Below are 24,154 nucleotides of genomic sequence, written 5' to 3'. Positions count from 1 at the left end.
CTCCGTTCTCTTTTTTCGCAAAAAGGAATCAGCCATCTGCCGACCAGATCTTCTCTAAAAATCCAGCGGTCCAAGACTTTCGTGTTTTGTACAAGTCCAACTCCCATATTCCAGCTTCCCAGATTAAAAAGATGGTAAATGATTGTAGAGAAAAGAATCAGCCTCGCTCATATGGCGAGGCTTTATAAAGAATCAAATAGAGGTTGCTGTTGTTTCACCTCGCTGGAGCTCCTTTTCGTCCCCTCTCGCGCTCTTTCGATGCCTCCGCTTGATAGTCTTCCCACTCCCTGCTAATCTCCATCAGCACGGAGCCCATTACCGTGGCGCTGGCCATCAGTCCGTGGCCCTCTCCCTCGAGCACGCGGACTTCGCACCGACGCATCGTCTTGCCCAGCCACTTGACATTCTCGACAGGTACTCTGGTGTCCCTGCTGCCGTGGCGAATTATCACGGGGCGCGTAATGTCGACGTAGCGGAAGCCGATGGTATGCCGTCTTTCCAGGCAGACGAGCAAGTCCACTGCTGGGTTCGCGTTCGTCGTGGCAAGATCCCAGATGGCGTGTGTTAGTCGGATATCGTACGTCTGTTGTCGCTCCTTTTCGGCTAGAGGATCTACTTCAGGAGAGAAGCTTGACGATTGGCCGTCCGGGGGAAGTTGGGGCAGCGCCTTATCTGTGCCATCCGTGGCACCGGAGACTGCTGAATCTTCGGTGGCAAGCGTGCCATATGAGTCTTTGCCATCTGCGGCATGATTGATGTTCTCCTTATCTGCAGATGGCGTGGCATTTCTGTTGCTGTGGCTGTCTTTCTGCCCCGTTTTCCGCTTTGTCCGCTTGGTATTCTTTGGAAGGGAGCTTGTGATCGACGAGCTGGTCGCCGACATGAAGCTGCTATTAGCCGCCTTGAGGAACGAAGTAGGCAGGACCCGTAGAATTCTCTGAGCCGTTGGAAGCGTGTGCGATGGCGGCATGACCTGAGATGACCCAAAGACATTCATCTGGGAGGGCGGAATCCATGGCGCAAGGAGGTGAATCTTGCCTCGAATGTGCTGGGGCATGCGGAGAGCTGTGGCTAGGGCGTAGATGGCGCCAGCCGAGTGAGCCATGAGGGAGAACTTTGTGATTTTGAGCGTCTGGCAAATGGCATACACATCATCTAGAAAAGGTCAGTAAGCAGGCTTTTGAAACAGGTGGACAAACAGCACTCACCGGGCCAACTGAGGGGAGTGCTTGTCCCGTCAGTATAAGGCTCGCTGTCTCCCACTCCAGGTCGGTCAGGCGTAATGAGGCGAAGCCTGAGCGTCAGCGCCAGCTCGTCGTAAAACGCAGTGATGTATCTCGTCAAGCCCATTCCCACACAGCAGAAAACGGCGGAGCCCTCGGGGTCTCCGACTTCTGAAAATGAAATGATGCGACCAGTTTGAGGATGCCGAATCTTCTGAGACAACCGCGGAGAGCAAAGGTAAGATTCAACCGCGTCATCGATGGAATCGGCCGACTGGGGTCGCTCGTAGCCCGTGGGCTTGGTGGACTGAATGGGCTCCTCACTGGTTCGCTTGGTCTCGTGCGGACTCGGACTGAGAGGCGCAGAGAGGCGCTTCAGCCTGGAGCTGCTGCGCTTCAGTTTGAGCGCTTCATTGGGGCTGGGGAGTGTACGGGTAGAGAGCCGGTGGTCTTTGCGGTCAAACTCATCCCGCCGACGCCCTTGTGAGACTGAGGGGAAGGGGGCTCCATCGTCCTCGAGCTCTTCTTTCTCTTCCGCGATGTAATCCACGCTCAGGTAGGTGCTAGACGCTATCCGCCGTGGCTTATGGTGAGGCTTGTCCTCCTCGTGTGAATATGTCTTGCCCGTGTCTGAGCCTGAGCGACGATGCTTCATTTTCACCGAGTCGCGGTGGCTGAAATCGGCAGTTTCAAGCATTTTCTCGCTCACGGATAGGTCGCCGTCCTTAGCTGATCGTCGAACGCTGGATCGCTTTCTGCTGGAGCTCGAGTTGCGTAGACTGGAATCGCGAACCGGAATGTGATGCAGGCCGTCTCCCAGCAGTGAATCATACGCGGTGACCGTCGATGGCTCTTCGGTAATGGCGCCTCCCACGAAGAAGTTGTCCGTCTTGCTTCCGCTGCTCGCTGGTGTTGTTGCGACAGGGGTAGAAGAAGCACGTTTCCTGTCAAGCTGCGGCTCGCGAAGGTGCTCTTTAGAGCCCATGTAACTGAGCACCTTGCTGGCCCGATTCGACTTTTTCCCCCAGCTGTCGAGCGAGCGGCGTGGCCTAAGCTCCGGATGCGGCGCAGAACCACGCTCTACAGACAGGTTTCCGATGCTGCGCGCATCATCATTTTTGGAGGCAAAGGAGCCCGTTGACGACGGGCGAGAGCTTGCGGCACTTCGTATGAAAGATCTGAAGCCGCTCTCGCGACTGGTGCTGCGGTGGCTGCGAGGGCTTTGCGGCGCGGTTAGCGGTGAGAAACCGCTCGGAGGCTTCGAGGTGCGAATCACAGGTGGGCTCGCAGCAAGGTCGTCGAGGGAGAGTCCGCTGTAGTCGTCGTGAAGCGAAGGCTGCTTGTAGGCTCCGTAGTCGACGCCGAAGCTGCCAGAGCCGCTCCTGGAGCTGCGGCCTAGATCGGGGCTCGTCGGTAGGGAGAGACTGGTGGCCAGGCCGGAGTCGAAGTGGTGGTTGGCAGGCTCGGCAATGGCGCTAAGGCTGGTGATGAGGCTGGAGATGATCTCGGGGCTGCCAGGCTGGATGGCGTATCGCTTGCGGTCGGCGGCGGTCGGCGTGGTCGAGATGCGATTGCGCTGCGAGGGGTGAACACGATGGGCGCGCGGCGGGATAGGGGGAGGCATGGCATCTATGGATGAGCGGTCCATGGCGGGCAGCGGGCAGCCGCAGGGCGGCGACTAGGTGCGTCCAACGAGCTGGACGGTCTGCCAGTCTCCGGGATGTGACGGTGAGTGTCTCGCCTTGTCGCAGCGTCAAATTGGCGCACACGCAGACGCAGCCACGCTTTTCTGGCCCCGGCGGCGGCAAACAAACCGTCTGGGAGTGTCTCTGCTGTGCATGAATCCCTTCCCCCACGCACGCTCTCTCACACACTGACTCTCACGCAGTGCAGCCGGTCTAGCCAATGCAGGCAAAGCGGTCTCGGAGAGGCAAGACAGGAGAGAAGAAGAAAAGAAACAAGGAAGAGCGAGTCCAGCGTGGGACGGCTTGCGCTCGGATGCCGCCAGAGGGACAACCCAAGAGGAGGGCGGAGACACGAAGACGGGCGGTTGCGAGCTTGGACCGTCTTGCTCGAGAATAGAGGCAGGGAGAGTGCCTGGCAGGCGGCTAGCAGATCAGCTGCATGCGTTAGCTCTTCGTCTGTTTGTGCTCAGAGAGACGCAAGTAAGGCGGTATGTAGTATCCAAGTCAGTTGGGGGCCGAGAGAAAGAGAGTCGTACCAGGTTCACGATGCGATGCCGTGGTCTGATATGGGTCTGGATGTCGAGACACCTCACACAGAGGCACAGAACCGCACAAGCCCAAGGAACAAAGAACCAGCACGAGCACAGAGCACAGAGCACAACTGAACAGCACGCACAGAGCAGACAGAGGCCAGACACAGCTGGGGGCAGATTCCACGAGCGAACCAGAACAAGCAAACAACAGCTCGCAGCTTGGTGGGAGATTTGACAGAAGCTCAACTGATGATGAGCCGGCCCCCTTTCGACAGCTGCGGCCCACTCCCCAAGCAATATCACCAAGCGCTGCAGCCAGGGCCAGGGTCTGGTTGTAGGATTTTTCTCCCACGAGAACCCCTGCGGCTGAAGAAGCGATCGAGCATTGATTCGACCGTGACGAACGGGCTGGAGACGGAGCCGCGGCCGCTGATTCGGCGGCGGGAGCAGGGGTGTCCAAATTGATTTCTTGTAGTCTGGTGGAGAAGATGGAAGAGAGACGACAAAGAGGGACGAGACAGGGGTTGAGGGCATTCGGGCTCGGCTGCACGTTGACCCCATTCCGGGCGTCTATGTACGAGTGTCCGCCTGCAGCTCTGGGACGATGGATTGGAAGCTCTTTGACGAAGCTGCAGCCGTGCATGACAAGTGCATCTACAAGAGGCCAATCGGGGACTTGAGCGTCGCATTGGAAGAGATGCTGACTCTTTGTTGTAGATTTGTCCACTTCCAACTCGTCATTATACAGGGTCTGGGCCTGGGATTTGTGCGACTGTGGTGATACACGCAGTGACACGCCAAATTCACCCCCTACAAGCGAGGCAACTTACTGGACAACAACTGCCGATCTCCAGCAGGAAACAATTAATGAAAGGGTTGAACTGAGATGAGCAGATGACATCAATGCAATCATACGTCTCTATTCAGCATCAACCGACGTCGCCGAGCATCCTTGTTGCTGTCAGATGAAATTGCCATCGTACGGCTATTCCGATCAGGTGGAGGCTTGAGGGGAACCTTGAGCCCTCGTCATCGTATTCGAGAAGCTTTCTCTGTCCGAAGAGGTGACGTCTAGAATGAAGCATTTCCAGCAGCTGGTTTCTCGTATTACCTTACTCAATGTCTAAGACGTATCCGACTACTCGGAACTTGAGGGAGTAATTCAGGCTGCTGACTGCTCACTGAGCAAAGTTCAATGCTGACTTACCCGGGATTGCTCCAACTCATACTGAAATTCAGTATCTGGGCTGATGGACAACAATGTCATATTACAAATGTCAAATCATGCTTTCCGTAGCTGAATCCCATTTGATCGAATTGGTTATAGATGCTTCACCAGTAAGACTAAGAAACACACCGCCCTTGATAGACGCAGACGAAGCCCAGTTGACTTATCCAACTTGAGTGGCTTACACTGTCACATTCCTCCTTCTTACAATCGGACATGGCATCTACTGCCCCGAACTAGTATAGCGCCTAAGTTGTCGCCGTAAGATCTTGGTCTGCGGAGGAATAAGATCTCGTCGGCCATTCAACGATGACGAATTCTAACTTCGTGGAGTTGCAATACAAATGGCCTTGTTCCATACAAAACCCAGGGTCTTAACAGCAACCCTTCGGCTTTTAAAAACATGTGTCCAAATAGGGCTGGCAGCTGTCGACGATCCTTCAGACAACTACGACCCTAATTCGATCGCCGACGTAACTTGATTCTCATTGACAATGAACGCACCGCCCACCTTCTCCTTTGTGAGCTACGACAACCACAGAGTTCCCCAGGATCCCAAGTTGCGCACCTTGATCCGCCGACATGCCATGCGAGATGTGGCAACTACCAGGAAACAAAGGGGGAACTATCGCGGCAATGTCATCCAGTATCCCGAATCAGCCCTGGCTGGAGAAGAAGAAACGATGCCATTTCGTGGCTCTAATGACCAGCCTATCAAAGGAGGTAAAAGACGGTTAACCAGGCACAAGTCATCAAAGATGAATTCGACAGATGAACATGAACAGATCAATAAGCACCAACTTGCTTGTCTTCATACGATATTCGTGGATAGCCTGGAACAACAGATGAACACGAGATTCCCCATCCTGGAACTTATCGCGCCATTGACAAGCCTGCATCTCGGCTTCGCCACCATCTCCTGCTTCACTTCTGAAGCCGGGAAGACTGGCGATATTCTCTCTGCATTTCCACTGTCCCATTTACAGAGTCGACGGCTTCTGTCCTACTTGCCTAGTCGATACGGAAAAGTCTCTGCGTTGACTTATACCGTCGACTGCCTTGTGGCGAGACTCGATCAGATTACCCGGGTCTCCTTTGCATCTTGTGCCTCTGAAGAAGAAAATCGCACAGTCTTTTGCCATTACGCAAAGGCTCTCAAGGAGATACAGAGGGCAATCGATGATGAGGCCCTCCGTATGTCTCAAGAGACATTGTACGCCACAGAGCTGCTAGGAATATTTGAGGTGTGGCGCCGTCGAGATGAAGTCCTTTGTTTGATGGTGCACTGAGTTCGTTTGCTCACCTAATAATTTTCTGTCTTACACAGCTTCTGAATCCTCAACCGGAGATGAAATCTTGGATATACCATGCGGGAGGCGCTGCCCGGCTGATTCAGCTCCGTGGCCCCGATAGGTTCCAGTCAGACTTTGAGTTGGCCTTATTCATGGCACACATTGGCCCAATAGTCAGTCACTTCGTCTTCGAGATCCTCACTCAGGTACACTCAACTAATATCATCGTCTCGCAAGGTCACCGAAGCCTTCCTAAACAACAAGAGCTGTTTCCTCACTGAAGAACCATGGAAAAAACTTCTTCATACCGCCATTTGCAACGACCCTTCAATACCGTCAGAACAGAGTGAGCTTATATACGAGTTATGGAGTAGTCTGATATACGGGCCAAACATCTTCAAAACTGTCACCGACCTCGTCCTGGCTCCCGTGGAACCCCCGCCGTCCGTCATAGAGTTGACAATCAGGCGTATTCAAAGGGATCTGGATCACTTGACTATGTGGGAAGGGTTGCTTCATGATCAACAGTCTGCAACAGAACGAATCTGCCCAAAGGGTCAGAAACCGAATAAACCTTCCGATTGGGGCTCTTCAAGGAGATACATGCCGTGGCAGATATTACGGGGCACTTATACCATGTGCAGCATACTAAAAAGGCGGCTCTTGACTTCTCTTGCGCCTTCTCAGTACCCTCACATGGAGGAAGAGTGCCAAGCCTTGGCTGAAACGGCTATGGGATTGGGTCACAATGTATTCAACGCAAGCAAGGAGAATCGCCTTCCGTGCGGACTGTTCACGGCGCAAACCGTCTGGGTGGCGAAAGCGGTTATTAACACGAAGGGCGTATGGAGCGAAAGCAAAGCAGTTATAGACAAAGTTGAGGTACTTGGAGGCTATGAGAGGACAATGATTGACAAGTGGAAGTTTAGGATGTGGTGTCAAGGGCTTGGGAGAAAAGAAGTATAAGCTGTTACTCTGTTAAGTCAGAGCCCGACTAGATAATTGACAAGACTGAAAATCGCAGGATCAAGGCCTGGCATATACTCTGCATCGATCACTGTACAATCAGCATATTCGGTAACTATCGTTCTTATGAACTGAATGGTACTTTTGTACTTTTTGCCTTCAAACACGAACGCAGCGGAAAGATACAGATGTAGTCCAGGAACTCAAGGCCGGTGTTGAGCTACTGAAATCATCTGGCAAGTCCCTGCTCAAGGCACTGCTTCAACGTTTTATCAACCCCTCCAAAGTAATCTTTGCAACGTCAGTATACAATGTCAGAAAGAAAACCGTACCCGTTAAGTTGACTTACCCAAAACTTCCTTCTTCAGCTTATCCGGAATATCCACCAACGTCGGAAGGATATTATGCAGCAACTGCTCCTTGCCATCTTTTTCCTTGCACATAATCTCCCAAAGCTTGCGAGCCTGCTCATAGTCCTTGTCTGTAAAAGACGTCGAATACGGAATCACGCGTCCCTGCCAGTGCTCGTGCGTCGGCATCGTCACCCTCTTGCTCTGCGCAACGGGACGCAGCTGCGAGAAGATGTAGTCTGGATCGCTGCCGTAGTTGCCGTTCATGGTGCCCGGGCCGTCGCGCACGTAGGGGGCGTAGACCTTGTTGATGGGGCGGTTGGGCGGCAGTTGGAAGTAGTTTGGGCCGACGCGGTATCGGTGGGCGTCTGGGTAGCTGAACATGCGTGCTTGAAGGACTAATTTATGCATTTTAGTGGTGTTGTTTATGTAGATGGCTTTGAAGGGCTCAAACCTGGATCAGCTGAGGGTCCGACGCCTGGGACCATGTTGGATGGCGAGAAGCAAGCCTGCTCAATGTCCTGGAAATAGTTGTCCGGCTGCATTGATTCAACGTCAGTTCTGTCCTCATGAGGCACGAAGACGAAGTGTCACGAGTATAGGCGACCTACGTTCTTATTCAGGGTCAAGCGGCCAATACGGCGAAGGGGATACTTGTCATACGGCCAAGTATACGTGCAGTCAAAGATGTCAATGGGCGCCGACTCGACGTCTTCGGGCTTCATCACCTGCAAGCTCACTGTCCAAGTCGGATAATCACCCTTGTTGATGGCATTGAAGAGATCTTTGACGTGGTAATCGGGCTCTTCGCCGGCGAGACGGACAGCCGTCTTGGAGTCCATGGTCTTGACTCCCTCCTCGGGCTTGAAGTGCCACTTGACGTAGACAAAGCTTCCATCCTACATCTTGTCAGGCTCCTGCGTTTTCAGTGTGTATCTCAAAATGTCAACTCACCGATTTGTTCAAGGTATAAGTGTGAACGCTGAAGCCATTGATGTTCCTCAAGGAGGCCGGGATTCCGCGCGGCCCAAACAGGTGCATCAAAGCATGGATGCCCTCGGGGTTGTTCTTGTGAAAGTCCCAAAACATGGTGTTGTCAGGAACATTGGTCTGAGGGTGCCTCTTGTGGCTGCGGTTCATGGACGGGAACTTGATCGGATCCCGGATGAAGAAGACGGGAAGATCATTGAGAACAAAGTCCTGGATACCCTCTTGGGTATAGAACTTTATTGCCCAGCCGCGGATATCGCGAACGGTGTCACTGGACCCCTTTTCGCCGCCGACTGTCGAGATGCGAGTTAGAATCTTGGTTTTCTTGCCGATGCCATTGAGGAAGTCTGCATCAGTGAGGTCGGAGATGTCATCCGTGACTTCAAACTCGCCAAAGGCACCGGCAGCCTTTGCATGCACGCTCCTGTGACAATAATAGTGAGCTATAGGCTCTTTCAAGTGAAGATGAATGATGTTCCTATCCCTACCGCTCTGGTATACGTTCACGGGCGAAATGGGCGAGGACTTCAATGGTTTGGGTGTCGCTCAGGACGACCAAGCCACCATTGGTGTTGCCATAGCGAATTTGCCGCACAACGCCTGGGCCGGAACTTGGCTGGCCTAGAGAACATAGAGTGAGCTTGCATGATGATAGTGTTGAGGGGTGGAAACAGTTGGGCTGATACATACCATTGGCGAGGGTGACAACAGGATTGTTTGAATCGTCCGAAGTCGACTATGATGAGAGTAAGCAAGGAGTCTTCTTACAAGCGATGTAGAGACTATAATTCACCATGGTGCTTCCAGTTGCAACAGTTCACCTCGATAAAATATATTAAAGGACTGTTAATGCCTTGTCCCCCATCATAAACCCGCCAGAATAAGATGCCCTTTTGTAACACGAAGACGACTCTTCAGCCCGTCACTCAGAGTTTCATTCCATCATTCCATCATCTTCATCTTCACCGTCGATACATCAATGGCTGATCACCCCGCACTGGTTCTTGGCTTTTCTGCTGCCGGTGCAGCCGACTCCCGATATGTGATGAGATCCTCCAACACACGAGATGCAGCTAAGGAGCAGAGTTCAGCTAGCGCTTGGAGCTGAGCTGGGAGCGAGAAACGAAGCACAGATTCTGCACCAATCCGATGCTGGCGAGCTTGTGAAGCTCAGCAAGCCACGCTGTGCCGGAGAAAGCATATCTCAAATCGCTTCTCGTTGATTGGATCAATCGGTGTGCTATGTTCGGCCATTTCGCTCCTTCAGATACTCCGACGACTTGTGGCACGTTTCTTTCGCACCAAGATGACAAGAGGCGCCGATGAAGCTCGCTGCGGGATGAACGGGATATAAGTGGGTGTGGGATTGCTTTCATGCCCCGGCCGGCCAGACTGTGAGACGTGCTACCGAGCAAAACTCTCACTCTCAATTCATACTCAACAGTCAAGATGGCCGCCCAGGTAGCTAAGCCTCACGTCGAGGTCAAGACGACCAATCGTCCCGATGAGTGGAAGATTGAGCAAGGACTTGCTGGGGCCGAGCTCCCGGTCCTTGATATGACGAAGGACCAGACGGAGCCTCTGATTCCTCAAACGTTTGGCCCTACGACTATAGATCGGGAAGCGATCAAGTCTGTGGGCGACCCTAACAAGCTGTTCACCAGAGAGAGAGAAGGCTGGACGGGGTAAGTCATATTCTCAGGACATCAAGGGAAGGGCTGTAAGAGACTGACATTAATGCCTTCAAGGTTTGTCGAGTGGGAGAATTATCCCGAGAAAAAGGCAGCCGCTCACAAGATCCTGACGTCGCAAACCTTCCCCCCTAATCCGGAATTCCAGCTCGGTCCCATCCCCGGAACCAATCCTGTTCTTCCCGGCACTCACTGGAAGATGTGGCATCATGCCGTTGGTGGCGAACTCACCAACATCCCCGAAGACTCTTGGTCCACCGTTCTCAAGGAGAAGCATCCCGACATGCTTCACCTCTTGCAGTTCCCGTACAATGGAGAGCCTCCCAAACGCCTGGTCACCGACAAGGAGATCACCCCTAATCCTCTCCATTTTGTGAGAAACCACGGAGGGATCCCTCTGATTGACAAGGACAAGTACAGCTTCGTCTTGGATGGTCTCGTCGCGAAGCCACGCGAGTACACCCTAGACGACCTTATGGACGAGTCGAGGTTTCCGCGCATGGAAAAGATCATTACCATGCAATGCTCTGGAACGCGCCGCATTGAGCAGATTCTTAAGTATCCCGGCCAGGGCGATGAAGTTCCCCAGGCGCCATGGGCAGAGGGCGCTATTGGAACTGCTCGGTATCTTGGAATTAGCCTCAAGAAAGTGATCAAAGAATGCGGAGGCCTTATTGACGGCGCCAAGCACCTCGAGTTCTACGGCGCCGACACTTACTTCAAGGACGACAAGACGATGAACTATCTCGTCAGTATCCCATGGTCCAAGGTCAAGGCAAACGAAGTGATGCTCGCCTGGGAGATGAATGGCGAGCCTCTCCCCGCCATCCACGGGTTTCCTCTCCGCATCATGGTCTTTGGCTATATCGGCGCCCGGAGTGTCAAATGGCTCTATCGCATCAAGGCCATCAAGGAGCCTTCTCGAGCACCGGTCCAAAGCCAGGAATATCTGTACTTCCCCCAGCAAGTCGGCAAGCACAACTTCAAGCTCACCGACGGCATTCAAATCCAGGAAATGCCCGTCAGCTCCGCCATCATGTCGCCGTGGCACAAGCAAGTCTGCATTCACAACGGCAAGATCAGGTGCAAGGGCTGGGCGTACTCTGGCGGTGGACGGTGGCCTGAGCGAGTTGAGCTGTCATCTGACGGGGGCTTCAACTGGTACACCGTCCCCGTCGATAAGCTCTCCAAGAAGAGGAGATGGACATGGCGCACGTGGGAGTTTGAGCTTCCTTGTGATCCCGAGGGCTGGGTCGAGATTGTGTGTCGTTGCTGGGACAATGCTTTGAACACGCAGCCGCCCGATGTGCGAACAGCCTGGAACTGGGGCTTGCATGTCACGAGTTCGTGTCATCGAATCTCGGTCTACAGCGTCAACAAGAGCCGTCCGTTGACCAAGGCCCGTCTTGATGAGTTTGAGAAGGCGGGGATTCCGTTTGGGCCGATTACTGTGCCGCTTGCTTTTCCTGCTCAGACTTGGGAGGACTATGAGAAGTATTGGAAGACTCATGATCCCCGTGATGCCGAGGATGACTGAGTGATTTCTTTTGGACGTCACCACTGAGAGAGACTGTAACAAGATGTACAAAATACTGTAAGAAAAGCACTACACGGGAATCTCTCTCACTACCAATCCGACTTGGTGCCTATATACGCATGTATCTATTGTCTAAAATACATTCTCGTCAGAATTGCCTCCACTGTGGACTATCAAACTCACTTACTAAATGACGGGGTTTACCAGCCCCGTCTTAACATCAAAGACAAAACCTCGTGTCTTTTCAACCAAGTCCTTCCTCACAAAAGGCGTCTTCTCAAGCCACGCAAGGTCATCTCGGACGCTTTGTTCGACACTATCCACCGCATGTTAGCGGGAGGCCGTCTCTAAACCTTGAACCGACAATTAGACAACTTATGTAACGTACTCAGTGATCGCGCCTATGTGCATGGTATCAATCACAGGCCAGTACTCGGAATCCATCTTTGATATGAGAGAGCGTCGAATGTCTTCATCTCGAAATCGAAGAGTGCCGCAGTCGGTGTGATGGATAATGGCGATTTCCTTGAGGCCTAGGACTTCGTCTAGGATGATGATGTCGCGGAGGGCGTGGCGAACGTTGCCGCCAGCATTTCTGTGGACAACAACTTCTGAGGGAACGGTTGGTTAGACGGTTCTATCTCACAGTAAGTTTTCAGGTTTGAGCGTACCTCCAGGCTGAATGTTAAAGAATCGCTCTGGTATGCAGCGGCGGTCGTTGCATGTAACTGAAAGTTATATCCGTGTAAGTAAGAGCATCTTGGGAATCTCACGAGCTGAAAACAGCTATAAAGGGATGGGCTCCTCACTGATCAGAGCTGGATTCTTCCCATAGCCAGGCTCAGTATGATACGGTGACGGCTTATAATTGTCTGCCACTGCTCTGAGAATATGATAAATTCTCGTACACTTGTGGTCATCGGAGGGAAAGGTAGGAGACCGACATACTTGTTACGCTCCAGTAAGTCGGCACTTGTAGGCGTCGATTCCATGGTGAAAAGGCCAAGTCAATATTACTCAAGAAGTTTCCTTCTAAGATAATGATACTGCACGATTGAATGCAAGATACGAGACTTGTAATGATGCTCTTACAAAGTCTCTGAACTTGAGTCATAGCCTCGACCACAGGACCGAGGGGTCTTTATGATGTCGCTACCCGCCCTAATAAATGCTTCTGCCGAATATCGGCTGGCATGCTGTGATATTGAACTACTGACTATAAAGGGACGCAAGTCGAACATATTGGAGGCTAGCTTTACAAATGGTACACTCTTTCTTGTATGTATCAGAGTTATTCCGTGTCGTTTGATGATAAACGCATGCTATCTAGCTGTTGCGAAATGAACATGAGCATGTAAAGAGTCTTCAAGAAATAAATCAACTGCCCCGAAGTGGAATGGTATTGCCTGTAATATCAGTTGTGAATCGGCGCTACTATCGTACAGCTTACAGACCTTCACATAAAATAACGACGAGAATACAAGAATGGGTAGTTGAGAACTTGCTTATACACAATGAACTGAACTGCATGAGTAAGTTGACTGGACTTTGGCTCTCCATGAGAAGCAACACATCGTCCGGATACGCTGACAAGAAAAATTGTGCTTTGTTGCTAATGTTATAGATCGATGTAAGCTATGTAAGCGAACCAAGCGAGTGATACCACCCAAGCATAAAAGCTATAGATATTGACGTGACCATTGTTTGAGTGCGATACCTTGGCATTTAAGAGTTGAAAGATTCATCTACACATTATTAATCATGCCTTTTGTCAGAATCGACGTCATCAAGGGACGCAGAAGCCCCGAACAGTTGCGCAAAATGGACGATGTGATCCAACAAGTCCTAGTCGATACCTTTGATCCTCCCGAGAGAGACAGATACCAGGTTAGTAGAAGATAGTTTTAGTATTCATTATATGAAATTTAAAGCTCACTATGTACAGATCTTTAGTCAGCATGAGCCATGGGAAGTCATATGTTGGGACACCGGTCTCGGCTTTGAGCGAACGGATGATGTTGTTAGCATCCACATCTTTGCCCAAGGAAGGAATCGAGAGAAGAAGGTGGCCATGTACGAAACATTAGGAGAAAGACTGGAAAATGAGTGCGGGCTCAAGGGTAATGACTTGCTCGTGTCTGTTACACCTCACGCGAAGGAGGATTGGAGCTTCGCCTATGCACGGGCACAGTTCCTGACTGGAGAGCTCTGAAAGAGTCGGTCATTTTCATACACAATACGTTAGCAGCTAGAATCATTGCAAATAATTTATCTCAGCTGATGCCGGCTTATCGGGGAGAACGCTGAGAAACCAGCAACTTATTCCGTATCAAATGTTCAGTTCGGGTCAGTAATAGAATTGACTGTCTGACAAATGCATTGCACGCCCGTATGAGGGTTGCCATCAAGTGACTAAATCAGGAATATTGAAGTGTCAAATCGACGCAAAGTGGCGGGCAGCTAAAATGAAGCTATACGTATGGGCGCTCACGTAGGTGTTAGTAAAATAAGAATCTCATGGTGGCGTCTATAAGAAGTGATGCCGCGCAGTTGTGACGAGAAGAATCAGAAAGCTGTCGGCTGTCATTAGCACGAAGAATCTCCCGACGTCGCCCAGCGATTATCTTACGAACCACGAAAGTATCTACATTGATACAGCTTCTGTCAAACAACAAGACGCGATGGCTGTCACGAAGCTTGGTCCCTCTATTCACATCACTCATATCGGTACGGCAACCGCCATCATCCAGATCGACAACCTGACAATCCTCACCGACCCGTACTTCTCCCCGGAAGGCACAGAATGGATTGGCAGGTCCGGCGCCAGACTGGTCAACTCATACCAACCGCCCCTTGGCCTCGAGGATCTGCCACCGATCGACCTCATCCTCCTAAGCCACGAAGATCACAAAGACAACCTGGACGATTTGGGCCGTCAGCTCCTAAATGGAAGACACGTCTTCACCACAACTGAAGGCGCCCGCAATCTCGCTCCCAGAAGAGGCGTACGTGGAATGAAGCCGTGGGAAACGACAACTTTGCAAATTAGCGGCGGCCCACGGTATGAAATCACCGCCACGCCTTGCCAGCATCTTCCCGGCGGAGAATGTCTCGGTTTCATCATCACCGCGGAGCATTTCGGTATGACAAACGGAAAGCGCAATGCCGTGTACTTTTCGGGAGATACGGTCTATATAGAGGAGCTTGCGCGGATCAAGAAGCTCTTCCACGTTTCTGTTGCTCTGTTCAGTCTTGGAAAGGCCACGGTTCCCAGGCCTGGGGGCGGCACGCTTCAGATTACGATGGATGGGAGACAGGCTGTGCAGCTTATGCGGGATATTGAGCCAGATGTTGTGATTCCGCTCCATTTTGAAGGATGGAGTTTGTTTAAAGAAGGGAAGGATGGGATCGAAGAGGTGGCGAAGCAAGAGGGTGTTGAGGACAGGTTCAAGTTTCTGGTTCCGGGGGTCAGTACCAAGATATTGTAATGTGACATTGTTCAAAGACTAGGATATTATAGCTTGACATATAGTTATAGACCGTTTGTTTCTACCTGTAAAGGATTTGAAATCATGATAAAATAGCAGAGACTCATGGTGCGTAGAGTTGCCTATTTGGGTAAGCCGTCTGGTCGCCTTTTCGCCTTTAGCCTGTCCTTCGCTCACCTGTCACTTCATGTTCCTTACATGAACAGCTTCACATCAAAGCAACATCCATCCATTGTTGGTCGAGTCCAGAGTCGTCAGTGAACATGACCTCGGCATTGTTTTCTCCGGGAAGCACACTCAGCGGATCTGGCGGTGCAGGTGAAGGATCACGTCCTACCAACACATCGCCCGACTACCTTTCGACCCACGACTTCTCAACTCCCTCGACAGGCTGGCAGCTGGATGACTTCGTGCTCGATCCAGGCTATGTCGCATCACGAGAGGAACTGCGCTGGCTGATGCTCAACACTGCGCAAACCGCCCCGTCCTCTCCAGCCCATGGCGACAGCTTCATATCCGGAGTAGACTCCCAGAGTGGCGAGGACCCGACTTCAGCACAGGACGAAACGTCGCGTCTCTTGTCACAGGGCAGAAGAATCGAGTACCTTAAGAACTATATCAGTCAGGTTGCGCCATGGGTATGCTCACCGATAACAACTCGTTTCAAAGCATGCATGTAATGACTTATGGGCAGCTCGACATGTTTGACAGCTCTCGTGCTTTCGGGCTGCAAGTCCCTCTACTGGCACAGAAATCCCCAGCTCTCCTGTGTGCAATTTTGGCCATTTCGGCCCGCCAAATGGAGCGTAAACAAGCATCCAATGGAACATCGACACCCCACAAGAGCTTCGATAGCCTGGAGCTTTATCAAGAGTCGATTCGGCTCCTGACTCCTCTCCTGGAAGCTCACGACCCGGCGGTGATTCCCATTTGCGTGATACTTTGCTGCCTTGAAATGATGTCGGCAAGTGCAAGAGACTGGCGCCGCCACCTGGAAGGATGCGCCGCTCTTTTTGATGCATTTCAGGTCCACGGATTCTGTGGTGGGTTGCTTCAAGCTGTGTTTTGGTGCCACGCGAGAATGGGTACGTTTTGCTTCCTCACATGCTTCTGCTTTCTCTTGACCAGCTTCATCTGACCAGAAGCTGTAGATCTATGTGGTGCTTTGATATCAGATGGCACGCAGAGCACCATCATCCCACCCATTGCTTGGCTGCCCCCTGGCACCGATGAGGTGAACGCCCGCCAGTGCTTTCAAGAGATGCAGGGCCCCGATATGCACGCCAATTACGCAGTGTATCTATGTGCAAAAGCCTGCGAGCTCATTTCGGACCGCACTCATCACGATGAGTTGGGTGTTTCCAACGGATGCACAGGAGAAGTAATCTCTTCTCGCTGGATGAGACTATGGAGCGACCTACAGACTTGGGTCGATGACCGTCCCCATGAGCTGCTGCCATTGCAGACTGTCGAGTCGCAACCTTTCCCACAGATACTCTATCTTCACTGGGCGGCTATATCGTCGAACCAACTGTACCACACTGCTTGCCTCTTGTTGCTCGGCTCGATGCCCAGGAGACAAGGCTCGATTTCGGGCGTGACGGGGTCGAGCATCTGGCATGCAAAGCGTATCTGTGGAATCTCTCTGACAAACCCACATCATGGATGTTTGAACAATGCGATTCAGCCGTTGTGGCTGGCAGGCAGGCTTCTTACCCATGAATCGGAGCATTCTATCCTTGTTGACCTGATCCGCGATATTGAGTCCACAACGGGCTGGGGAACCTGCTGGAGGATTCCCGACCTAAGAGCGGCCTGGGGCTATTCTATCAGAAAACCTTTTCGTCCAATAGAACATGCTCATGTCGACCGGTCTCGAGATACTCATAACGGATGAAAGCCGGCATGTTTGGGTACATACCTAATATACGACAAGCTTTCAACTGTGCCACTCTTGAAGCAGTCGCTCAACGAAGCCGTCCACACGCCAGCCCAGAGCACCAATACGATTAAATCCGATCAATATCTCTCTCTGCTGAGTTTCATGCGTCATATGTCGAGCAGCCAGATAGAACGAAGCCAGAAGACAAGGATCCCAACATTCGTATCGGTTGTTGTTGACCGAGATGCCGCATATTCTCTGCGCATGCCACAGCCGCGACAGAGACCACGAACGCCGCTGATCAACCTGCAATGTTCTTGGTTTTTGTGCCAGGATTAGCATCATGGCCGTGTGATACAACTGGTTGGCGAATGTGCCCGCGCCACTGGTGAAGTACAGGGTCGGGAATGGAGACCCTTCGCTGTTGAGGTCAATGACGGGGCGTAACGTGGGTGGTCTGTTTGTATACCAGTCATCGAGGCTGTTGACAATGGACTTCCAGCGAACTGCTCGAGGTCTTGGTTCGGTGTTGAGGCTGTGTGTTTCTTCATCTCCGTATGAGAATTCGAGCACTTGAGTGCAAAGGACAAGAGATTCGTGTGCGTGAAACAGATCCAGATGATCAGACTCAGCTCTCTTCTGACCGGATCTCTCGATTGAAGCTTTGAGAATGCTGCTGTTGACGACCGAGGTGGTTTCTCCCAACAAAGCAACGGCAACGCCTGTATGGCTGTAAGCGAAGTTTCTATCGTGGATTAACGGCTCACTCACCTAATCTCGCAAGCAACCATAGCATACGCTCGTCCACCCCTCGAAGCGGGCCGCTCTCCGCCATCTGGGAATAGATCATATGTAGAGATGCATTATTCGCCAGTGCGGCATCCCACGATTGAGGAGGCTTAATGAGAAAATCCTTTGTGGCTGTAAGAATCGACCAAAGCTTAGCTTCCCATGTCTTTGAATGCTCAAGACCATGCTGGATTGGGTATGTGACGGGATCTCCGTTTGTTGGATGGCTGTGATGAGATCCCTGATCATGGGGATTGTTTGCGTAGGAGACAGCACATAGGTTCAAGAGTGCGTCGAATAACATGTCGGATCTCGTTGCAAGATGCGGAACGACAAGCCCAAATGTCTGATCCATATCCCACATGTCCAGCTTAGATTCGTACAAGTGTTAGACTGAATCCCAGGAAATCAAGGCAAAGAAGTCTTCACTCACCCATGGCGCAACCTTGTATCTGTAATGCCTCAGCAGTTCGATTGTTCGGCCCGAAGGCATGTGACGTTGAACGTTGTCGCTTATTAGGCCAAACTCGTCGATGCTGTTCAATATCAATGGAAGAGAGGTCACATTGTCTTCCGCATGATTCTTGTAAGTGGTAGTCACCGGAGCCAGTGTGTCGACACCTGCATCTCCCGTTCCAAGGTTCATGAGCACATCCAGCGCGATCTCGTAACTGTCGCCATGAATGATACCCACATCCTGGTGACTGTGGTCATCATGACCATGGGGCGATGCATCATTTTGAGCTTGTGCATCATGACTCTTGTCGACCCTTCTTCCGAATTGCTGATATGAGACAACTGAGTCTAGGCGGAGACTTTCCTGCCTACCAGAAGAAACACTTGGAGTGGCCTTCGTATTAGTACCACTGGGAGGCAAACCACGATGCGCATTGGCATTCTCTCCTTCATTGAAAAACTTGGAAGCGGTCGAAGTTGACGTCTCTCCCCTGCGGGCACCATCCTTTTGCTTGGTAGCTTCATCAGCTACGAACTACTCGAAGTCGGCGTCAGCAAAGGTTTCAAATCTAGTCAGGCAAAGGTTAGTCTACTCACCTTGACTTTCGAGTATTTGGGAGTTCCGGGAGTTCTGGGGTGAGAATCACCACCGGGGTCAGAAGCGAGGGTAAAGGCATTCTTCTGCAGGAATGAGACACGTTGCCCATAGACACATTCCGCTTCGGCATCAATGCAGCGTTGACACCGCGGTTTACGCTCGTCACCTATTTTCTAGTGAGACTTTTGAGATGACTGCATGAGACAAGAAGGGATATATGGGAAATGGCAACGATAAGCGTGCAGATGAATCCTGGAAGTGGTGTGTATGTGCTCAACGCTGGAGGACTGTCGCCTTACATTTTCGTCGCCGAGTGCGACATCTCAAGCAGCCGGTTCTCGCTCGTTTCTTTTGGACGCGACCAGTGCTTGCACCTTCTTGATGCGCCATGGCATAGCATTGATCTCTGAGAGGATGTTTGCAGGACGTGTAATCTCGGTCAACCACAGCGGATAGCTTCAGACCTCCCCGTGGATGGTGACGAAAGATGGAACTCTGATGAGATTGAGAGGGATTCTGCTCTATCTGGTAGTTTTAGGCGCAGCTTCGGCTAATCAAGGCCGCGGTAGGGTGGAAATGACGGAGTATTAGTGGTCGATTTGATGAGCTCAACACCATCAACTGAACTATTGTCTTGCTAAACTAGGCCGCCGTGGCTCTCGTCAATCTCTATATGTTATGTCCGGCGGGCGGTTACACATACCTAAAGCAGTAATCCGGAAATGCATGCAGTAGTTGAACCAATGCACAATGCAGCCATACCTCCTCTGATTAGGACTGACGAGATGTCTCATGCCTCCTCGCATTCTCTTGTGTCACAAATAAGCATCATTTGCCACATATAAGCAGAACAACGCCCGAATCGACTAATCAGGATCGTTTGGCGGGAAATTTGCAGGCTACGGGCTTCAACTTGACGCAGGTTGTGTTGGATGGGATTCAGGAGTGGATCGGGGGTCACAGTAAAAGAGATGTGTTACAGCAGATATCCAGCAGTAACTCTCAAAAGCCTCTCATAGAAGTGATGACAGTTCAAATATTTGAAAGAATTGATTCAGCTATTACAAAAAGCCTTTCAGCCATCGAGCTACATCTACAGATCAACAAACTCTCTCTTCAACAACTCATCTTGACGAACCCTTTCCAAGTATCCCAACACCTTGGACACAATGCTATCCACATCAAACCCAAAATACTTGTATGCCTCAGGACCCGGGAGACTGTGTCCAAATTGCCTCACGCTTATGCCCGCATCGGCATATCTCTCCCAGCCATTCGGTGCATATGGCTCGACCACAATAGCCGGGATCCCTTGGTGTCTCCGCAGGGTGCTTCTCTTATACTCCAAGGACTGGCCCTCGAACAGCCTCTGACATGGGAAACTAACGACTCTGCAGCGAACCCCGTTGTTTTCCAGTAGCAAGGCGGCAGCATCCAGAACATGTGACAATTCTGCGCCGACACCAATGAGGGTGAGCTGAGCATTGTCGTCTTCCTGAATCACATACGCTCCTCTTGCGACACCATCCCGCCGGGTCTGTTTCAACTGCGGCACTTTATGTCTCGAAGTCGATATGATGGAAGACACACCCTCAGCTTCAACAGCAGCACTCCAAGCACCCGCCGTCTCCTCACTATCCGCAGGACGGAAATACAGCAAGTTCGGCATTGCTCTAAACAGCGCTGCAAGCTCAATGGGCTGATGAGTCGGTCCGTCTTCTCCCATGCCAATCGTATCATGGGTTGCTGCATGAATCACCTTGAGGCGTTGGAGGGCACCCATTCGCACGGCTGGTGCTGCATAGAGGTAGAACATGAAGAAGGAACTTGTAACGGGGATGAAGGTTCCTGGAGAAAAGGCTGCTATGCCGTTGGAGATGGCACACATGGCATGTTCGCGGACGCCGTAGTGGATGTACCGGCCTGCGTAGGAGCCGTTGATGCCGCATGCTGTGCGAAGACCAGGCTGTTGTTGCAGCACCGTTAGCAAAGAGGGCAGGGAAAAGGCCTGGATCGGTAGAGGTTCACTTACATGTTGAAAGTCTTCTTTGCCCTCCCAGGCCATGTGCACAGATGGCGAGAGATCCGCCGTTCCCACCATGAACGATTTAAACTGCTTGGCCAGAGGATTGAGCATCAGCCCAGATGATGCTCTCGTCGCCAATGGCTTATCAGAAAGACTGTCGGAGCTGGGTAGGAGATCCTTCCAATTAGACGGCAGTTTCCCATCCATACGGCGTCGGAAGTCTTCAGCAAGCGAAGGATGAGCAGCAGCATATCGTGCCACCAAATCATTCCACCGCGATACAATTTGTTCTCCGCGGCTAGGAAGATCCGAGAAGAACTGGCGGACTGAATCTCCAACGACAAACTGCTCATCTTCATTGAAGCCATACGCACGCTTCATCCGTTTAACATCGTCGACACCGAAAGCAGCTCCGTGAGCCTCTGCTTGTCCCGCAACAGTGCTGTCTAGTCCAATAATTGTTCTGACGTTGACGAATGTCGGCTTGTCTGTCGAAGATCTTGCTCTTTGCAATGCCGCCACGATGCCATCTACGTCGTAGCATCCGTCTTCGACATCAATTACATCCCAGCCGCAGGCTCGCATTTTTGCGTTGACATCTTCCGTGTTGGTCAGATCGACAGAGCCATCGCAAGTAATTTGGTTGTTGTCGTATATCACAGTCAGATTATTCAATCTGAGGTGCCCTGCGAAAGATATCGCTTCCAGTGCCACGCCTTCTTGCAGACAAGCATCGCCAACCATACACCACGTATGATTCGACACGAGTTCATATCCAGGCCGATTATACGTTGCCGCAAGGTTCTTGGTAGCCATGGCCAGCCCAACAGCATTAGCAACTCCCTGTCCCAGAGGCCCTGTAGTCACCTCAATACCTTCAATCTCAATCTCTGGATGGCCAGGACAAATGGAATCCCAGCGGCTCGAGTGGTACGACTTGAGTTGATCCATTGTCATGTCTCGGTATCCCGTCAGATGCAGAAAGGCGTATTGGAAGAGACACGTGTGGCCATTGGACAAGACGAATCGGTCTCGGTTGAAGAATGCCGGCTGTAAGGGTGCGTAGCTCATCACGTATTTCCACAGGGCGATACCAATGGCGGCCATGCCGATGGCGCCGCCTGGATGGCCGCCGTTGAACTGCTGGCAGAGATCGCTGATGAGCAGGCGGAAAGTCTTGAGGACCAGATCGTGCTCTTTGGCTCGCTGAACGTCATCTTGCCGATGAGATGGAACTGGCTTTTCTGGAAGAGGTGTCCTGCTGGACAAAATTCCGGGAGCCATATCGTTGGATTGGCAAGGTTAGGAAGCGGATAATGAGGTGAGAGTGTGTCGAAAGAACGAATTGTCAGACTTCAGGTCATACAAGATCAGCTTCCAAATGATGATTATAAGAGAAGCTGCCTCAAATATTATCATCTGCAATCGTTTGGTCTGCAACCTCCACAGATATAGGCTAATAGAGGACGTTCCATCCGCTTTGAGGAAGCCGTAAGAATTGCCTAATCAGGAAGTTTTAGCCACCTCTTGAAGCCCGATCACTCGAGCTCCTCGGAAGCCATCGAGTCTGTGTACCCTCACTGCCATTCTCGTGACCATTATTCTGTACTTAAACCTGACGGGTGTATTTTGATTACCTTGGAGTTGAGATCTGGGCAATTGTGCAAACTTACCACCAGCAATTTACCTTACGCCAAATCCCCGTCGTGCTTCTGTCGTTTGCCTTGAACTTTTCAAACCATGGTCTTAACAACCATTTCCCGCGACGATGCTTTTGTTGCCTCAGATATCAAGGACAAGATAATCCAGGCTCCACGGCCCAATCCGTCACTACAAGCAACAGCCGACCACAACCTCAAGCTGGTTGAAGCACCGGTATTCGAACCTGGGCGCGGAGAAGTCTTGCTGCACATAAGAGCTACTGGAATCTGCGGGTGAGTATTGAGGACTTCGAGAAAAATGGCACCCAGCTGCAAATTAACAGAATTCGAGATCGGATGTTCATTTCTGGAAGTCTGGGAGAATAGGCTCGCTCGTCTTTGAAGGAGACTGCATCTTGGGACACGAAGCGGCTGGTGTTGTGCTCAAGTGCGGAGAGGGGGTGACAAACCTCAAGCCTGGTAGGTTGCTAAAGACAAATCGCTATGAAAGCACTTTTCAGGGTCCATGATGTTCTGATGTGGGAGAATAGGCGACAGAGTTGCCATCGAGCCAGGCGTTCCTTGCGGAGAATGTTTCCTCTGCTTGGACGGCCGGTATAACCTCTGCGAAGATGTCAAGTTCTCTGGCGTCTATCCGTATCCAGGCACAATCCAGCGGTACAAGACCCATCCAGCCAAATGGCTTCACAAGTAGGTCCCATCACTGACACTGCGAGATTTCCATCCATGGTGTTCACGTTATGCTGCTGCAGGCTTCCGAGCAACATCTCCTTCGCCGAGGGCGCCCTCCTCGAGCCTCTGAGCGTTGTCATCCACGGCATCCGAACGGCCGGCCTCAGCCTTGGTTGCGGAACAGTCATATGCGGTGCCGGTCCGATTGGCCTCATTGCTTTGGCTGCCGCAAGAGCATCTGGCGCTCATCCAATCGTCATCACAGACATTGAGCCCAAGAGGCTGCAGTTTGCTAGGGAGTTTGTTCCCTCCTGTCGGACTTACCAAGTAGATCCCTCCCTAAGCGCCGAGGAGAACGGGCGCAGTATCCGGCAGCTGTTCCGGAATACTGTTACCGGAGCTTTGCAAGACGGCAAAGAAGAGGTCCTTGAGGAGTATTTTGCGCCACGGACGGTGCTCGAGTGCACTGGCGTAGAAAGCAGCGTGTGTACCGCAGCTTTTGCCGTGCGACGGGGAGGCACCATTTGTGTTATCGGGGTTGGGAAATCGATCATGAACAACTTGCCCTTTATGCACATTTCTCTTGCCGAGGTAAGTAGCCGGCTTGTGTGCCAGGGGGTCTATGGAAGACTCTAGTTGCTGATAAGTCCAATAGATTGAGCTCAAGTTTATCAACAGATACCGGGATACGTGGCCGGCGGGAATAGCATGTCTGAGCGGAGGAATCCTCGATCTAAAGCCCCTGGTAACCCACGTCTTTCCCCTGAAGGATGCAGTTGACGCTTTGCATCTGGCCGCCGACGCTCGAAATGGGAGCATCAAGATTCAGATTGTAGACGAAGCTGACGAGGACCTGCTGCAATGGAACTCGTAAGATGGACTATGGGGACATGGAATAGGACTTGGAGTGAAAGTGGATGCCCTTCTTGGCCCTGGGAATACTAGAACTTTGTCTTAGAGACTTGTAAAAATCAATGGGGCTATTCGTCCGTAGTTCCGTACATGCATTGCGTCCGGTCTGTTGTGTGACTGTCGATGCAAGCGATACATCTTATATGATCCCACACCTGTGTTACAATATTAATAC

The 24,154-nt window shown here is 51.6% G+C and overlaps 12 protein-coding genes across 12 annotated transcripts; 6 read left to right on the top strand and 6 right to left on the bottom strand.

Annotated features, from left to right (window-relative positions):
- Positions 1 to 214: 214 nt before the first annotated feature.
- Positions 215 to 2,847, bottom strand: BBK36DRAFT_1114986 (alpha/beta-hydrolase; the record flags this gene model as incomplete). The annotated part of the gene is made up of 2 exons (XM_024890086.1): positions 215 to 1,155; positions 1,209 to 2,847. 2 exons carry the CDS (start codon positions 2,845 to 2,847, stop codon positions 215 to 217), a joined length of 2,580 nt encoding a protein of 859 aa, XP_024751451.1.
- A 2,316-nt stretch (positions 2,848 to 5,163) lies between these two features.
- Positions 5,164 to 6,927, top strand: BBK36DRAFT_1114496 (hypothetical protein; the record flags this gene model as incomplete). The annotated part of the gene is made up of 4 exons (XM_024890036.1): positions 5,164 to 5,362; positions 5,441 to 5,913; positions 5,997 to 6,134; positions 6,199 to 6,927. The coding sequence occupies 4 exons, from the start codon at positions 5,164 to 5,166 to the stop codon at positions 6,925 to 6,927; spliced, it is 1,539 nt and encodes a 512-aa protein (XP_024751450.1).
- A 229-nt stretch (positions 6,928 to 7,156) lies between these two features.
- Positions 7,157 to 9,063, bottom strand: BBK36DRAFT_1194965 (catalase-domain-containing protein; the record flags this gene model as incomplete). Its single annotated transcript, XM_024896874.1, has 8 exons — positions 7,157 to 7,218; positions 7,277 to 7,675; positions 7,732 to 7,816; positions 7,889 to 8,176; positions 8,232 to 8,691; positions 8,756 to 8,888; positions 8,958 to 9,003; positions 9,061 to 9,063. The coding sequence occupies 8 exons, from the start codon at positions 9,061 to 9,063 to the stop codon at positions 7,157 to 7,159; spliced, it is 1,476 nt and encodes a 491-aa protein (XP_024751449.1).
- Positions 9,064 to 9,716: 653 nt separating this feature from the next.
- BBK36DRAFT_49654 (sulfite oxidase) lies at positions 9,717 to 11,495 on the top strand (the record flags this gene model as incomplete). Its single annotated transcript, XM_024898157.1, has 2 exons — positions 9,717 to 9,952; positions 10,016 to 11,495. The coding sequence occupies 2 exons, from the start codon at positions 9,717 to 9,719 to the stop codon at positions 11,493 to 11,495; spliced, it is 1,716 nt and encodes a 571-aa protein (XP_024751448.1).
- Positions 11,496 to 11,681: 186 nt separating this feature from the next.
- BBK36DRAFT_1115383 (hypothetical protein) lies at positions 11,682 to 12,119 on the bottom strand (the record flags this gene model as incomplete). The annotated part of the gene is made up of 2 exons (XM_024890126.1): positions 11,682 to 11,811; positions 11,884 to 12,119. Coding segments are annotated over 2 exons (366 nt in total), but the record flags the coding sequence as incomplete, so codon positions are not given.
- A 1,137-nt stretch (positions 12,120 to 13,256) lies between these two features.
- Positions 13,257 to 13,707, top strand: BBK36DRAFT_2950 (Tautomerase/MIF; the record flags this gene model as incomplete). The annotated part of the gene is made up of 2 exons (XM_024898014.1): positions 13,257 to 13,382; positions 13,441 to 13,707. The coding sequence occupies 2 exons, from the start codon at positions 13,257 to 13,259 to the stop codon at positions 13,705 to 13,707; spliced, it is 393 nt and encodes a 130-aa protein (XP_024751446.1).
- A 469-nt stretch (positions 13,708 to 14,176) lies between these two features.
- On the top strand, positions 14,177 to 14,983 carry BBK36DRAFT_1114666 (Metallo-hydrolase/oxidoreductase; the record flags this gene model as incomplete). Its single annotated transcript, XM_024890057.1, has 1 exon — positions 14,177 to 14,983. One exon carries the CDS (start codon positions 14,177 to 14,179, stop codon positions 14,981 to 14,983), a length of 807 nt encoding a protein of 268 aa, XP_024751445.1.
- A 263-nt stretch (positions 14,984 to 15,246) lies between these two features.
- Positions 15,247 to 16,880, top strand: BBK36DRAFT_1194960 (hypothetical protein; the record flags this gene model as incomplete). The annotated part of the gene is made up of 3 exons (XM_024896873.1): positions 15,247 to 15,621; positions 15,678 to 16,068; positions 16,135 to 16,880. The coding sequence occupies 3 exons, from the start codon at positions 15,247 to 15,249 to the stop codon at positions 16,878 to 16,880; spliced, it is 1,512 nt and encodes a 503-aa protein (XP_024751444.1).
- Positions 16,881 to 16,922: 42 nt separating this feature from the next.
- On the bottom strand, positions 16,923 to 17,273 carry BBK36DRAFT_1114509 (hypothetical protein; the record flags this gene model as incomplete). The annotated part of the gene is made up of 1 exon (XM_024890038.1): positions 16,923 to 17,273. A coding segment is annotated over one exon (351 nt), but the record flags the coding sequence as incomplete, so codon positions are not given.
- Positions 17,274 to 17,628: 355 nt separating this feature from the next.
- BBK36DRAFT_1114251 (hypothetical protein) lies at positions 17,629 to 18,878 on the bottom strand (the record flags this gene model as incomplete). The annotated part of the gene is made up of 3 exons (XM_024890006.1): positions 17,629 to 18,024; positions 18,088 to 18,645; positions 18,708 to 18,878. Coding segments are annotated over 3 exons (1,125 nt in total), but the record flags the coding sequence as incomplete, so codon positions are not given.
- Positions 18,879 to 19,801: 923 nt separating this feature from the next.
- BBK36DRAFT_1167395 (hypothetical protein) lies at positions 19,802 to 22,018 on the bottom strand (the record flags this gene model as incomplete). Its single annotated transcript, XM_024895041.1, has 3 exons — positions 19,802 to 20,674; positions 20,741 to 21,940; positions 21,971 to 22,018. 3 exons carry the CDS (start codon positions 22,016 to 22,018, stop codon positions 19,802 to 19,804), a joined length of 2,121 nt encoding a protein of 706 aa, XP_024751441.1.
- Positions 22,019 to 22,474: 456 nt separating this feature from the next.
- Positions 22,475 to 23,941, top strand: BBK36DRAFT_1115112 (GroES-like protein; the record flags this gene model as incomplete). Its single annotated transcript, XM_024890099.1, has 5 exons — positions 22,475 to 22,668; positions 22,727 to 22,854; positions 22,926 to 23,085; positions 23,148 to 23,658; positions 23,723 to 23,941. The coding sequence occupies 5 exons, from the start codon at positions 22,475 to 22,477 to the stop codon at positions 23,939 to 23,941; spliced, it is 1,212 nt and encodes a 403-aa protein (XP_024751440.1).
- Positions 23,942 to 24,154: the final 213 nt, after the last annotated feature.

Source organism: Trichoderma citrinoviride (genome assembly GCF_003025115.1).
Source record: "Trichoderma citrinoviride strain TUCIM 6016 unplaced genomic scaffold BBK36scaffold_4, whole genome shotgun sequence".
In the NCBI taxonomy this organism is placed as follows: Eukaryota; Fungi; Ascomycota; class Sordariomycetes; order Hypocreales; family Hypocreaceae; genus Trichoderma; species Trichoderma citrinoviride.
The sequence above is the reverse complement of the archived record's forward strand: the minus strand, read 5'-3'. Positions and strand labels throughout refer to the sequence as shown.